We start from the raw sequence: 16,217 nt of genomic DNA, 5'->3' as shown, positions 1-16,217 counted from the left end.
GGTGATTGGTGATTTAGTTAGGGTGAAGATCTTACTTTAGTTTTACATTTCTACCCCTAAAGGGTTGGCGCAAATCGAAACTATAATATATTTTTTTAGTTTTTTTAATTAGGGTGGCGCCGAGTTTCAGTACCACCGGGTGGCGCCGTATCGCTATCCTATAATAAATACACAAAATTTACATCATATATTACCTAATATTACAAAAAAAAAAAGGAAAAAGAGAGAGCGGCGTGAGGCGACGACGCGAGCAACGAAGGAAGGCTGGAAGGGGGGTTCAATTCGAGTTGTAAGACAGACTTTACTAACTTGTTTTCATCCTAAATCGTAAGTAAACTCATCCTAACACCCTTTAATTTGTCAGTTTAGTTAGTAGCTTAATTAATTTAGTTTATGCTTTGAATTGTGTAACCCTAGAATTGGGAAATTGGTGGTTTTGATTATAAACTGTTGAGACGGATTTATATGTTGGGACTAACCAGGGATGGGTGGCTATTAGCTTAGGATATATTGCTGGAACCGTGTATGCTAGGGTTAGTTGTGCTTAATTTTTATACCGTCTTATACCTCGTCTTAAGACCGTGTTTTACATGGGGGTATTGGGTGTTAGTTGGTGTGGTTATTGCAGGTGTGTGTTGGGTTAGGTCTGTCGTGTTGGTCTGAGGTCGTTCGACTTACAATGTGTTGGTCGATCGACAGCTTGAGGGTGTCGATCGATGATAAGCTGATAAATATATGTATTTTTACCCCTTTAACATTATATTTTTAACGTGTCTTTTCTATTTTTAAGCTAAATATCATACCGTTTTGATGTTTTTAAGTTGTCTTATATTATTTTTGTGCTAAATGAGACTTTTTCTATGTATTTGGATTATTTAATAGTTACTCACATTTTAGTATTCAATTTACGACTGAGCTCGTAATATATATTTACAGGGCCGTGGAGTGAGTATGTGTAAAATGGACCAAAGAACAAAATAAGAAGCGAAGCATAGGAAATAAAAAAGCACGCAAGCAGGCTCGTATGTAATATTTAATTAATCACGCAAGGTTTGCAGCCCATGAAAAAACACGGACAGATCACAAGCATATGGACCGGTGGAATATAAAATAAACGAATCATGAATGCATTTGAGCCCAACTTGTGCACGTAATCAATAAGGCAACAACTATTGGGAAATTTAGAAACTGAATATTGGAGAAGAACAGAAGCTTCGTGAAGCACAACAAAGGAAACTCCGTCTCAAATTCAATTCCGTCTCGGATTTCCAAATTCGATCTCATCTCATATCTTAATAACAAAATCTATCCTATTCCTGCAAAAAATTATCCCCAATCTCACACAAACAGCGACCTGGATTTATGTTTAAATACCCGATTCCGTTTCCCTAATTGGGACAAGCAAGTGTATACGAAATACCCAAATTACTAGTGAGCGAGATTGACGGCGATCGGAGATAGGAGCAGTCCATCGATTGAAGCGGCTTCAATTCGAGGAAGAAGGGAAACCCACCTGAGGCGGCGCTGCAAACCGACCAAGGAGGCGTTTTCTGACCTTAATTATTAAGTTCTCCACTCCTTTCACTTGTTAATTTCAGTTTCCTAGTATTTATTTTGAACATTGGACGATTTAATCTTTCAGTTATAATAAGTTTGATTTCCATTCTAGCATTATTGAGTTAGTAGTATCCGTCTTATACTCGTTCAAATTGTTTCCGTTTCATTCTGTTGGCTGCAATTGTTTGCTTAATTTGCTAGTAGTTTGAACCGTTAGTTGTATTATTTGGCGCGGCGTTAAATCGTACAACATGGTAGCAACTAATTTAATTTAGGACTGTAAAAATTGTCGCTAGATTGAATTAGGATTATAATTTGGTCTAACTAATTAAATTGGTCAGGGTTAATGATGTCTTTATAATACTTAATGCGGTCAGTCGATTTGCGGAACCTTGCCACTTTCGCTTAATTGGTTAGCTAATATTGGTAGTCGAGCAGCTCGCTAGTCGCTACTAGTTAAAACTAAGGTTTGATAGGGAGAATTTAGCGGCTAAGTTCTCCACAGTTAACCTATTACTAATTTAAATACTCGCTAAAGGAATTGACGATTAACTGAACTATTACCTGAATCCGAGAATACGTGCTTAAAGGACATACTTGTTTCACTTGTAGATAGTAGGACTACAATATTAGTTTATTGTTCTCTTAATCGAAACATTAAAATGAACCCCCCCCCCCCCCCCCCCCCCCAACCAATCGTACATATTGTGAATATTGTGGATAGTTAACTCATACTTGTGAATAATACACTCACTTATTGTATGCTAAGTAGTTGTCTTTAACATTGAATAAATAATCTCTCTGTGGGATCGAGCCTTACTTGTACTATACTACCCAATTTAAATATGAAACTTGGAAAAGAGTAAGGTTTATAAATTATTAATTTGTATACGCTAAACGACTCGTATCAAATTTTGGCGCCTTTGCCGGGGAGATTGTATAATTTATGTTCGATACTATCAACTATGATTGGTGTATGATAAACTTCTGCGAACTGTAACTTTTTTTTATACTTTGTATTTTTAGTGTATATGTTGAAGTTCTTTATAGCTAACTTTATAATGAGGCCTATTTATTAGAATGCTACTGATATGCTTCGTTTTCCCTATTCCCATGTGTGCACATTTATGCTCTCAAGTTGTGCTCATTTATCTAGCTATATATTGTTTTGACTTGGTTACAAATATGCTGCTTCTATGTTCGACATTAAGTACTACTAGTCACTTATTTTTGCTTAAAGCCTGAATTTAAATGCACTTATACTGATTACTTAATTTATATGGGAGTACCTCAAAAAATATATCAGAACATGTGAAAATAGAGCATATCTGTACTTGTCTAATCTGCATACACTTAGCTTGTTGTGGCCTGTCACTGATGAACCAATTGCTGACTTTATTTCATGTTCACTCTTATAGGTGTATGCACAACACTCGACGCTCGAAGGGACCAGTGACTTTTGATCTAGAGATAGAGAGGACAGCAAGGAGGCTAAGGAAAGAGTTCTTGGAAAGGAAAGCGGAAGAAGCCTTACACCTGGACAAGTTCTTTTGCGAAGAAGAAAATCAAATGGCTGAGAAGACATTGAAGCAGCTGCAAACGCCTGATGTGACCACAGCTCCACTGAGTATCGTATTTCCTACTCTTCAAAGTCCTTTAAAATTATATTCCAGTTTTCTTAATTTACTCTCTAAGTTTTATGGTCAGTCAAATGAGTTACCTAACATACATTTAATTGCGTTTGACCTGGCATGTTCATCTATGGAGAGTGAGGGGGTAAAACCTGAGGATATTAAATTACGTGCTTTTCCATTCTCACTAGAGGAGTCTGCTAAAGAATGGTTGTTTTACTTGCCACCTGGTTCAACTACTAGCTGGGATAAACATAAAATTGCATTCTTAGAGAAATTCTAACCAGCTAGTAGAGTCGCGTCAATTAGAAAAGAAATAAGTGGAATAAAACAGGGTCGGGATGAGTCCTTATGCGAATATTGGGAACGATTTAATAGTTTGTGTGCGTCTTGTCCCCAACACCAAATTAGTGAAAAACATCTTCTGTTTTATTTCTATGAAGGTCTTTTGACTAAATACCACTGTTACATTGATGCTGCTAGTGGTGAGTCTTTAGCTGAAAAAACACCTACAGAAGCTAGAAATTTGATAAATAATATGGCATTAAACACCCAACAGTTTGGCATTAGGAGAGATGTAGGAGAAGCTAGTGGAATAAATAATATTGACATTGCGTCTCTAAAGGACCAGATGCAAGAAAATGCTTAGCAAATCGCTACTCTAACTACATTAGTGTCAAAACTGGTATCTGATCAGTCTAAACCAACTGTTTGTGTTGTGAATTCTGATGTTTTGTACGTTGACACAGCTGGTCAGCCTTTTATGTCTGCTAAATTTGAGATTGTTAATGCTTTGAGTGGGTTTAATAATAACCAACAAAAAAAATATAACCCTTTCTCAAATACTTGCTATGAAGGTTGGAAAGACCACCCTAATTTTAGGTATGGTTCGGGATCTAGACCTCAGCAAAATTTTCAAAATAATTTTAGGCAACAGGCACCCCAACTACCGTCACTAGAAGAGATAATAAGACAGTTAACTACTACTGTGAGTCAAGTTCATAATCAGAGTGCGTCTTACCAACAGAAAACTGATGCTCACTTACAGCAATTAGACACACAAATAGGTCAAATCTGCACTACTCTAAGTAATATCCATGCCACCTTGGGAGGCAAACTACCAGCTCAACCAACTCCTAATCCTAAAGAGAGTGGTCAAGCTGTAACACTTAGGAGTGGTAAAGTCTTACAAGAATCTGGAATAAATAAGAATGAAATTGAGAAAGAATTTGAGGTTCAACCGTTAGAAAAACCAGAGGTAGAAAAAGGTCAAGGAACTCATAAAGATAAGAGTCAAAAATCTGATTTGAATGTTCCTAACTTTAAAGATCCTCCTCCTTTCCCGACAAGATTTGATAAAACGAAGAAAATTGAACTTGAAAATGAAATCCCGGAAACTTTTAACAAAGTTGAATTGAATATACCCTTGCCTGACGCTATTAAATAAATTCCTAAGTATGCAAAATTTTTAAAGGAGCTTTGTACTAACAAGAGGAATATTAAAAATAAAAATGCTGAAAAAGTAAGTATGGGGGAAAATGTGTAAAGTTCCTCCAAAATGTAATGATCCAGGGATGTTCTCTATTCCCTGTACTATTGGCTCGTCTAAATTTGAAAGATGCATGCTAGAATTAGGGACTTCCATTAATGTCATGCCTAAATCTGTGTATGAGTCTTTGCATGGTGGGAAATTGGTCAAAACTGATGTCATGATCCAATTAGCTGATAGATCATTTGCATACCCATTAGGTGTTCTAGAAGATGTTCTTGTTCAAGTGGGTGACTTAATTTTTCCTGCTGATTTTTGTATTCTTGATATGGGTGAAACTCGTGATGTGACTAATGTGCCATTGCTGCTAGGAAGGCCGTTTCTTAAAACTTCACGAGCTCAAACTGATGTGAATAATGGTATTTTAACAATGGAATTTGATGGTGAGGTTATCACATTTAATATCTTTGATGCTATGAAGTATTCTGACACAATTGGCAGCGTGTGTGCTGTTGATTACATCACAACAACTCTGACGATTACCATGCTACTAGTGTGTCTGATATGACAGGAACTCTTATACCCACGTCTGATATTGTGCACCTTAATTTCCTTGATTCTGGTAGGGACTTTACAAAACTTTCCTTACCTCCAGCGAGTCAAAAACTTGTTCCATCTATTATTAAAGCACCTGAACTTGAACTTAAACCTCTTCCTACTAATATAAAAGATGCTTTTCTTGGTGGAAATGAAACATTGCCTCTAATTATTTCTAGTTCACTTTCAGAGAAGCAGAAAGCAAAATTTTTAAATGTGCTTAGAGAATATAAAGAAGCTATAGGATGGACTTTAGCTGACATAAAAGGCATTAGTCCCACTCTTTGTATGCATAGAATATTCTTAGAGAAGGATGCTAAACCTTCTAGGGAACCACAACGTAGATTAAATCTTGCAATGATAGAGGTCGTTAAAAAAGAAATGGTAAAATGAAGAGATGATGGAATTATATATCCTATTTCTGATTCTGAGTGGGTCAGTCCTATTCATGTCGTCCCGAAGAAGTCAGGTATAACTGTAGTTGAAAATGATAAGGGTGAACTCGTACCTACTAGAGTGTCTAATAGGTGGAGGGTTTGTATAGATTATAGGAAAATTAATAAAGCCACTTGAAAAAGCCACTTTCCATTACAATTCATTGATCAAATGCTAGAAAAATTGGCTGGAAGATCTTATTTTTGTTTTCTAGATGGTTATTCAGGTTATACCCAAGTACCCATAGCACCCGAAGACCAAGAAAAAACCACTTTCACTGGCCCCTTTGGTACTTACGCCTTTGAAAGAATGCCCTTTGGCTTATACAATGCACCTGGAACCTTTCAAAGGTGTATGATGAGTATTGTTTATGACTTAATTGATAATTATTTGGAAGTATTTATGGATGACTTTACTGTTTTTGGTGACTCTTTTGATTTTTGTCTACATAATTTATCACTTGTGCTCAAAAGTTGCATTGAAACGAACCTTGTTTTAAACTTTGAAAAGTGTCATTTTATGGTCAAACAAGGAGTTATCGTGGGTCATATTGTGAGTTCTAAAGGTTTAGAAGTAGACAAAATAAAAATAGATATCATAAGTTCTCTGCCACACCCGACTTGTGTGCGAGAGATTAGATCTTTCTTAGATCTCGCGGGGTTTTATAGACGTTTCATTAAAGATTTTTCAAAAATTTCATCCTTGTTATGTTCTTTGCTTGCTAAGGATGTTAAGTTTGTGTTTGATGATGCATGTAAAGAGGCCTTTGACACTTTAAAAGACAAAATGACCTCAGCCCTTGTTATGCGTCCTCCCTTGTTATGCGTCCTCCTGACTGGAATTTACCTTTTGAAATTATGTGTGACACTATCGATAAAGCAGTAGGTGAAATCCTTGGTCAAAAAGCTGATAAAGAGTCTTATGTTATTCAATATGCTTCAAAATCACTAGATCCTGCTCAATGTAACTATACGGTAACTGGGAAAGAGATGTATGCGGTAATCTTTGCGCTTGAAAAGTTCAGACCATATTTGCTAGGTACTCGTGTGATAGTTTACTCTGACCATTCGGCCTTAAAATTTCTCTTAAAAAAGAAAGACTCTAAACCACGATTGTTGCGATGGATGCTTTTATTACAAGAATTTGATCTAGAAATTAGAGATAAAAAGGGGGCTGAAAACCTAGTTGCTGATCATTTGAGTAGAATAGTCCCTCAAGAGGACTGGCCTATGGTGACTGAGTTCTTCCCTGATGAACAATTGTATTCCAATTCCGTGGTATGCTGATATGGTAAATTACTTGGTTACTACTTCTTACCCATCGACATTGTCTAGGGTACAGAGAGAAAAAATAAAAATTGAATCAAAGCATTATTATTGGGATGACCCATATTTGTGGAAAAGATGTAGTGACCAAATTATTTGGAGATGTGTTGACGAGTCTGAAGTGCACTCCATTTTAACTTTCTGTCATAGTTTGGAAACATAAGGTCACTTTGGTCCTAAAAGAACAGCTCACAAGGTTCTAGAGTGTGGATTCTATTGGCCCACACTACATCGAGATGCTTTTACATTTTGTAAATCTTGTGAACGCTGTCAGAAAACTGGTAATTTAACTAGGAGAACTGAGATGCCTCAACATGGAATTATTGTGTGTGAAATATTTGATATTTGGGGTATAGACTTTATGGGTCCCTTTTCTGTGTCGCATGGCTATCTTTATATTTTGCTTGCTGTTGACTACCTTTCTGAGTGGGTCGAAGTGAAGGCTACTAAGTGTGATGATGCCAAGACTATGGTGAAGTTTATAAAGAGTCGCATTTTAAACATATTCGAAATTCCTAAACCATTAATAAGTGACCATGGTACCCATTTCTGTAATCATATGATGGCATCATTGCTTCGTAAATACCATATTTTCTATAGAATTGCTACTGCATACCATCCGCTCTATAGAATTGCTACTGCATACCATCCGCAAACCAATGGGCAGGTTGAAGTGTCTAACAGGTAAATTAAGTCAATTTTAGAGAAGATGGTTTACCCAACTAAGAAAGACCGGAGCTTACGAGTTGATGATGCAGCCTAGGCATATATAGGACTGCTTATAAAACCCCTATTGGAATGTCACCCTATAGACTAGTTTTTGGGAAAGCATGTCATTTACCAGTAGAATTGGAACATAAGTCTGAATGGGCAGTGAAACAATGTAAACTTAGACTACGACCTGGCTGGCCAAGAGCGGAAATTGCAATTACAAGAGTTAGAGGTGTTGGAGTAGTGTCCTCCACAATAGTGCGTCTACATAAAAAATCTCGTAAAAGGAATATCAGGGAAATAATTTTTTATTTGTCAACTGATTAACGTAAATCGGTAACGCTCGGCTGACTAGAGTTTGGCGTTACTGTCGTATGACGGCGGTGATCAGTTGATCCCTCTCGGTCACACACCTATAGGATAATAGGATGAATGGATGATGCTCAAAATGAAATAATTAATTATTTGTATATGGATACAATTTAATTAATTATTTCTTGTATAATACTGACTTATGATTAGTCAGGTGATTTTGTTATTTGATGACGAGTTATGAACTCGGGCTAAGAGTATTTATTATTTAATTATACGATAATTAATTAGTAAATGATAAGCAATCAATGTATATATATAAAAGAGGCTTTTTTCAGGCACTCTGAGAGACTCCAACTATCTCTAAACACGTTTTTTATTTTTATTAATTAATTCACTTACAAGATAATTCTTTGTTTTAAATTTTTATTAATTAATTCATTTAAAGATAATTCTTCTTGGCAAATTATTAGATAAAGATAATAAAATAGGCAAGGTATTTGATTAGGACACAAACCACTTCATCTATATATAAACTTCATACCATCATACGTTTTATTCTACACCTAGAATTTTCACATTTGATGTCACATTGTTTGATCATTAAGGAATTTTATTATTAATTTTATTATTTATATTTTTTCTTTATTTATGATTGATGGAGTTCTTTTAAGTTCGGTTTCTTTGATGCACATATTAATGAATGTGTTTAATTTTGGCAGGATTATACGTAGTAATGTACACGCCCAACGTTACATCTTACGCAGCAAAAAACTCATGGTATATATTAGTTTCCCCTTTGTTTATTATTCGTATAAGATTATTTTGGTATATAATTGTTCTTCAACATCGATTTTTGAAATAATAATATCTTGTCTTTAATTAAATATAAGACGATTTTACACAAATTTATCGTAAAACGGGATCCTTTATTAATCACTTTTACCCATAGATAGGACTACATACGGATCCATTTTACAATTGTATTAATAAAAACCCATCTTACACAAAACTTATTCTTAATACAATTGTAGAGAAATTTAAAAGGAAGTATGATTTACACGGGTGTATCTAAGCAAGATTTTGAGAAATAGAGATTCTTATCTCCATCGGACTTTTCATTCATCATGTAGTACGTGTACCATGACCGATCAAAGAATGTAACTTACATTTAAAATTGTTTTTTTTTCTTCATTCTATGGCTATCGACAATTCGACATTGCTAATGACTACTACGTACATTTGTTTTATTGTTTATGTTATGATTCTAGAGATGTAATTATTTATGCCTTTACCTTATCAAAATCAATGTACATATTATATATAATCTCGCTACAAGTTTCATGCACATAGTCGCGATAATATCCTCCCGTTGGAAAAGCATGGTCCTTAGTCCTTACCTCAATTTATCATTCTCAATAGGTTACAATTAATAAGAATACCTTAAAAGGTACAATAAAATTGGTCTCTCAATAACATAGTGAGAGACCGTTTCTCCAAAAAATTGTGTTGATATAAAAAATTATGAAAAATGATGATATTAAAATATAATATATTAAAATATGAGTAATGATTATGAGCATATCAATGAGTTTATAAGAAAGGAAACTCAAAAGAAGTACATAATACCCGGTGTACAAACACTATAGCCTGATATCTTTTGATTTTGTTGTTGGAGGAAAGTAGTATATTTAAAGGTAGTATATTTAAAGATGTACCAAGTTTTTGGGTTGATGTAAAATTGCAAGTATGGAATATTATAATGATACACAATTTGCTTGCCTAATTATTCTTCAAGTAAGCTTCAATGTTCATCGATAATTTTAACCAAAGTGAATTATACCTAAAGTCTCCTAAAAAATATTACACAATCTTAGCAATTGTTACACTTATTATTTAAATTAACAAAAAAATACAAATATCTTATACATGAATGAATAGTGTATTTGAGGGAAGAGATATATGTATACTCATTAGTTGGTGCGGAAATGGTTAATGTAGTGTTTCTGTTGCACCAAAACAATGAAAGATTGTAATAAGAGAGAGATAAAGCTCTTCCTTGTGACGGATATATCCATCACAAGATTGTGACGGGTCAAGTAGTAGCCACATGGGTAGAAAAGACAACAATTAAAGTGCATAAAGAATCACAAATGATTTGTCTTATTAAGCCATGTGGGTTTTACTTGACCCGTCACAAGTTTGTGACGGATATCGGCCGTCACAAATGAGAATTTGTGCAATATTAAAATTTAATTCAAGTCTTTTGCAACAAAAATACAATTAGAGGCGAGTTAATATTATAACCCGTACAACGTACGGGCACAATTTCTAGTATTTTAGTAATTAATAGTTAATTAGCTAAAATATTACGATATGCGTGTAAGTTTTGCGGTGGAGGAAATTAGCTAATTAAACTTACAAGAGGTTGTAAAATTAGCTAAAAGAGTTTTATGGGACACATTTTATATTGATAAAATGGTCTAATAATACTTAAAAGTTGGGTGAAATTATTTGTTAATTTATATTATTTAAGTGTTAAATAATTAAATTAATATTTAATTATATAAGATAATTAAATATACGACTTATAAGCATTTGTGGGACAAATGTCAATAGTCGAAATGGACCCGAAAGTCCACATGTGTGCCGCCTAAAACTAGAGTGATTTACACTCAATGTTTGTGACATCACCCCACTAGCTATGGTTGGTGATTTGTTTACATATTGTTGCCTATAAATACCTTATGATACTCACATATAGATGGTTGATTTTTTAAGAAAAAAAATCTCTCTTGGTGTTTCATTCTGGACGGTCCAAAATAAGGAGAAAAGAGAAGATTTTCTTCATCTTCTTCACCAAGTTTTGATCAAAAGTTGATCAATCTTCATCAAATAAAATCACAAAATAATAATATACATCAACTAATATTATTAGTGTAATAATATTTTACATATTATATAAGAACATCCTATTTATTATCTAGTTAGTAATTTGAAGGATCTTTGAGCTAGTATTGGGTGCCATCAAGAGGATATCACCTAATTTGGTGATTGAAGATTGGGGGTTCATACAACACATCTTAGCTCAAGAACAACAAAAGGTAAGAGACCTTTGTTGTGCCCAATTTTTTATCTCTCAAGTCATTTTATAAGTTCGCATGTAACTAGATCATTAAGACTAAATTAACAAGTAATTTAGTAATTAATTAGAAGTGTCTAATTAGGGGTCTAGTACCTTTAAGAGGAACTTAGATTAGAGTCGTATGAGAATGCTAAGAATTATAAGGAGAGGGCTAAAGTTTTTCATGATTAGAACATTGTCAGAAGGTCCTTTAGAGTCGGACAAAAGGTGCTATTATTTAATTCTAGTTTCAAGTTGTTTTCTTGAAAGCTTAGATCACAATGGTTGGGCACTATGTTATTACTAATATTTTCCCCCATGGAGCTGTTGGAATACCGAGTATTGATACTAACCAGACTTTTAAAGTGAATGGTCACAGGTTGAAACTCTTTTACAAAAGGAGTGAGGTAATGATGCTGGAAGAAGTCTTACTCAAGGAACCATAGATAAGTTGGGGAGCAATGTCGAGCCATGACATAAACCAAGGCGCTTCTTGGGAGGCAACCCAAGCTTAATTTTTTACTTTCATGTGTTTATTTTATATGCTTTCTTAGTTACTTAGTTGAGTCGACTTAAGTGCCTCCCCGAGTTTCGCTACCTTTGTAAGGGGATGTTAATAGGGTCGGTAACGCAAAAAAAAAAAAATATAAAAAAAATATAAAAATAGAAACAGAGATATTATTACTACTGGTGATTTTCTGTGTAATTTGCTTTTTTTCTGTTTCACTTGTCTTGGTCGAGTGTTTCATTTTGCAGGAATCGGGATACATATAGCTGATTGGGTCTCAACTTAAATAAAAAAGGCACTGCTGCCTTGCTAGACGTTGTGGACAGACGTCGATCTGTCCTACTTGAAGGCTGAAATAATCACTGATGGGCACCTTCCTTATCAATCTGCTGCTACTGAGAGCTTACTTGGCTGACCAGGACAGAACATTACCAAAAACTGGAGCATCTTGCTGTGAATGGTTCCTATGAAACCGCTAAGTTCTTTCTTCCCTCTTATTTTTATTATATTACATGCTGACTTTTTAATATCGAGGGTGATGTCGAATTTAAGTGTGGGGGAGAGGCAACCTAAATTCATGAAAAATGGGTTCAAAAGTGCTGCGAATAGGTGATGTTTGTGTGAATTCTGGTCGAAAAAATGCTGCTGTTGGTAAACTTATACTGTGTCGCATGATGAGATTAGAGTCTGGCGGGTTGACATGTATTGTTGTTGCATTTTCAGGTTGTTAAATTGCTAAATTGCTGGATTTGACCATTTTTTATAGGAGGGGTGCTATCAAAATTTTGTCAGAAGTGTTTAACAAGTAAAACTAACAACCTCATGCTTATAAGACTAACTAGGATAAGGGAGTGGGAATGGTTGTACAACGATGATAAAATTGCTTTTATGCTTTCGTATTCTCGCCTTAGCCTTGCATTACCAACACTAATCTTTTGTATACTCATTTGCATATCTACGAGTGTGTGACGGATACTACTGAACGAATAGACTTGACTAAAATGTTGGCAAACTACTAAAATTTCTGAGATTTAGAGCCTTCAAAACCGATTGGCTAGTGATACCATAAAGTCTCATGATGAACTTGGGAAATTTCGCACTTTCAATGGAGAATTCTTGGAGAATAGGCAAACATCTGAGGGGGAAAGTCACGAGGATATTGATGATGCCTGATTAATCCCATTTCTAGCCCACTTATCCATTACCGTAACCCATTATCCATAATCTTAACCCTTTTTGGCTTAATGTTCTTTAAACTCTTCGCAAACCGTACTTATTTTATTTGTTAAACCTAGCCTTGTTGTTGTTAAAGTAATGTCAAATTGTGTCCGTCACTATGTTTGTCCTTCCTTGATGATGTCAAGAGGGGGGAAGTAGTATAATTATGTTTTATGTGTGACCCTTTAACTCTTAGGCTTGTGTTCACCGTAATATGTTTTGCTACAATGATTATATGTATTACTTAGGCTAAGTAATTTGACCCTTTCGTTCATTGATCATGTTTTATATGTTTTATGTTGAATGTTTGAAGACCTCTTAATCATGGGCTAAAGGGGAATATCACACATTTTAAAACTTGCCATCATCAAAGGGGGAATTTGTTAGACCACACTTGGTTGATGATGCCAAGTTTCATTGTCATTTAATGGTTTGCTTCGTAGTTATTGTTAATAGCATTTGAAGTTTACAATCACTCATCAAGATGGTGCAAGAATGATCAAGACGAAGAATATCCCTAGCCTAAATCAAATGTTGTAAACGTGGTCGTGTAACATACTCAACTTGTCAAGCGACTGTAGAACCATGCAACAGTGCATTATCATCAAATGCTATTAACAATAACTAAGAAGCAAACCATTAAATCTGATACAACGATGGAGATAATTTTTCAAAGAAAAATTTCAAGCTTACAAATGTTTACAATTTCCATTTCAGAAATCTTTTAAGCAAAATTATAAGAGTAACATGCTTTATCATATTAAAAATATTTAAGCTTTTGGATTCAAAGAAGTACATATACTTTACCTTAAAACGGGAAACTTTGTCCTCCTTAACTTAAGGAACCATGTCATTTGCTTTATCATCAAATTTTTTCATAGTTGTTCAAATCTTTTCATTGAGTCTTGTGTAAATGCAAATCAGTTACAATACTTTAAAATCATTTAAACTAATGAAAAGTTTTCATCATTTCTAAAGCTTAGAGTTTTATAATAATTTTTTTACTCTTAGGGTGCTTGTTTCTTGCCTATATAAGGAGTTCTCTACCTCATTCAAAACTAAGACTTAAGAGCATTTTATTGAGTAATTTTTGCAAAGAATTTCAGAGTCAAAAACTTCTGTTTTTCTTTAAGTATTTGCAAAAACGTTTTTAAGTCTTAAAATCTTCAATTGTTTTCAAAATTGCTGAAATGTTTTCATGTATCAGTCCGCTGCACTGTTGCATAAAGAGTATGTTCCATGATTCTCGTGTTTAGGTCTTAATTGTAATCTCCATGTTCTTAAGTGAACCACTGAGATTCTGACTCTGAAAACCGTTGAGATAGAACTTAAGTCTTGAAGCGGAGTAGCTTTGAGTAAGGGAATGTCTTGAAGCGAAGTAGCTTCAAGCAAGCAAACGGAGTAGGTTGGCGATTTATTTTCATTGTAATGATTTAGTTAAGTTTGAGTAAATTTCTAAACAAGCAATAAAATAACGGTTGGACGTAGGCTCCGGAGTAGGAGCTGAACCAATTTTTTTAAACATCGTCTTGTTTGTTTATTTACTTTTACGTTCTCTTATCATTCTACTTTTATTCATCAATCTCGCTGCCAGTGTTGTGCTACAGTCATTGCATATATCTGCTGTACCTCTTGTGAACTTATAATTCATTAAGTTTCTCAAGTTTGTACTTAATAGCTCTTACTTGTGTTAGTCTCTAACCAAGTAAAGGAGAGAATTTTAAAAGGCACACCTAATTCACCCCCTTCCCCTTTTAAGTGTTAATCGTTCTTAACTTTTCATGTCTGAACTGAACTGGATTTAACTTAATGAAGCTGAACTGAATTTAATGGAAATAAACTGAAATGAGTTGAAATTAAATCCAAAAAAACAGGGCCGACCCTCAAATTAAACACTGCTTTTTTCGAGCGCTTTAGGGACTTCAACTTTTCGAAACTGCCCAAACTAATCATTCATAAAATTATATCTAGAAATAATAATTTAATATATATATATTGAAAAATAATAGAAATATTTTATCATCACGTTAATACGGAGTATGTCATAGCTACAGGTACACATTTCTCTGAATTTGATAAAAGCTCTTTCCTTGGAGCTCATTAATACGGAGTGTGAGAGAACTACAAACTAACTTGCTCAAGAACTCAAGCTGTACACCAAAATTAAATTTGCTACCTGAAAATTCATTTCTTTCACAAATCAGTCTTCTAACCAAAATCGTATGTATGTACCTTTGTATTTTCTACTTTAATATAAAAATTCATTTTAAATTATTTTAATTAAAATATTTTCATATAAAATTTATGTAGTTTGGGAAGGCTACTTCCTCACAAATAACATTATACCTCCAGTGGTACAAGAGCATCATACAACCAAGTTATATCTTATCGAGCTTATGTGTAAATTTTTTGAGCATTCTAAAAGTTAATTTTTTTTATGTTTAAGTAAGTGAGTTCAGAAATTTTATGGTATAGCTCGACTACTTTAAAACAAAACTCGAAAACTTTATTATATAACTCGGGTTCTAGAGCATACAACTGGATACAACTGGTTGTAGGATCTATTAACTGCTACTTCCTAATATTGTACTCCCTCCGTCCCAGTTATTTGTTTAATAATTTTATCTACTTATTTAATTTACCTATTATATTTATGAAGGTCTTATTGATTTATTAATATTTTTTTAAAAGTAATTTAATTGGTGTATATTTAATTCATCGATTATACAACTAGTTGTATATGTTGTATTGTGTAGAATCTGCGATTTGTGATTAAGTATCTGAGTTTTATGTTAAAGAATATGAGCTTTATTAGAAAGTATTGAATTTATCCATTTACGCATTAAAAACAATTAGCTCAAGAAGAATACATATAAGCCCGGATTCTTATACCTTGGTTGTACAATGCTTATGGTACAACTAGATGTATAATCCTATTTGTGGTGTATATTTGTCAGACAAAAAATATTGTAACATTACTAATGGAATCATTATGTTGCGACAGTAGTTATAGATTGTATAGTGATACAAAATCATAGAAAGTAAAACGTAATTTTTGTATAGTCACGTCTTTCTACACCCTTCTTACTTTGCAATGTAAGATCCAACATCCATATAAATAAAAAATTCTAGACTTCAATACATTCCAAACATCCATATCAATGTTGATTTTATGTAGGACATTGTAGGGTTCTAAATTCATTATAAAAGGGTTAGGGCCACATTAATAAAAATCCATAAAGAAATCGGAGAGATTCACTTCATAAAATAAAAATTATTTTCATCGTAAAACCAACTGATAATGAAAACC

General features: G+C 34.0%; 1 protein-coding gene across 1 annotated transcript; it reads left to right on the top strand.

The window, feature by feature from the left end:
• Positions 1-210: 210 nt before the first annotated feature.
• Positions 211-11,874, top strand: LOC141633737 (uncharacterized). The gene is made up of 4 exons (XM_074446158.1): positions 211-327; positions 2,976-3,184; positions 8,780-8,837; positions 11,561-11,874. Exons 2-4 carry the CDS (start codon positions 2,980-2,982, stop codon positions 11,625-11,627), a joined length of 330 nt encoding a protein of 109 aa, XP_074302259.1. The 5' UTR covers positions 211-327; positions 2,976-2,979; the 3' UTR covers positions 11,628-11,874.
• Positions 11,875-16,217: the final 4,343 nt, after the last annotated feature.

This window comes from Silene latifolia, chromosome Y, assembly GCF_048544455.1.
Source record: "Silene latifolia isolate original U9 population chromosome Y, ASM4854445v1, whole genome shotgun sequence".
Classification (NCBI taxonomy): Eukaryota; Viridiplantae; Streptophyta; class Magnoliopsida; order Caryophyllales; family Caryophyllaceae; genus Silene; species Silene latifolia.
This window is presented reverse-complemented; position numbering and strand designations above follow the sequence as displayed.

Bases quoted from the DNA above. Each gene is read 5' to 3' on its own strand.
- LOC141633737 (XM_074446158.1), top strand. From the start codon at position 2,980: ATGCACAACACTCGACGCTCGAAGGGACCAGTGACTTTTGATCTAGAG. The intron at 3,185-8,779 runs GTATCGTATTTC...TAATTTTGGCAG, and splicing joins TGTGACCACAGCTCCACTGA to GATTATACGTAGTAATGTAC. The intron at 8,838-11,560 runs GTATATATTAGT...GAATGGTCACAG, and splicing joins TACGCAGCAAAAAACTCATG to GTTGAAACTCTTTTACAAAA.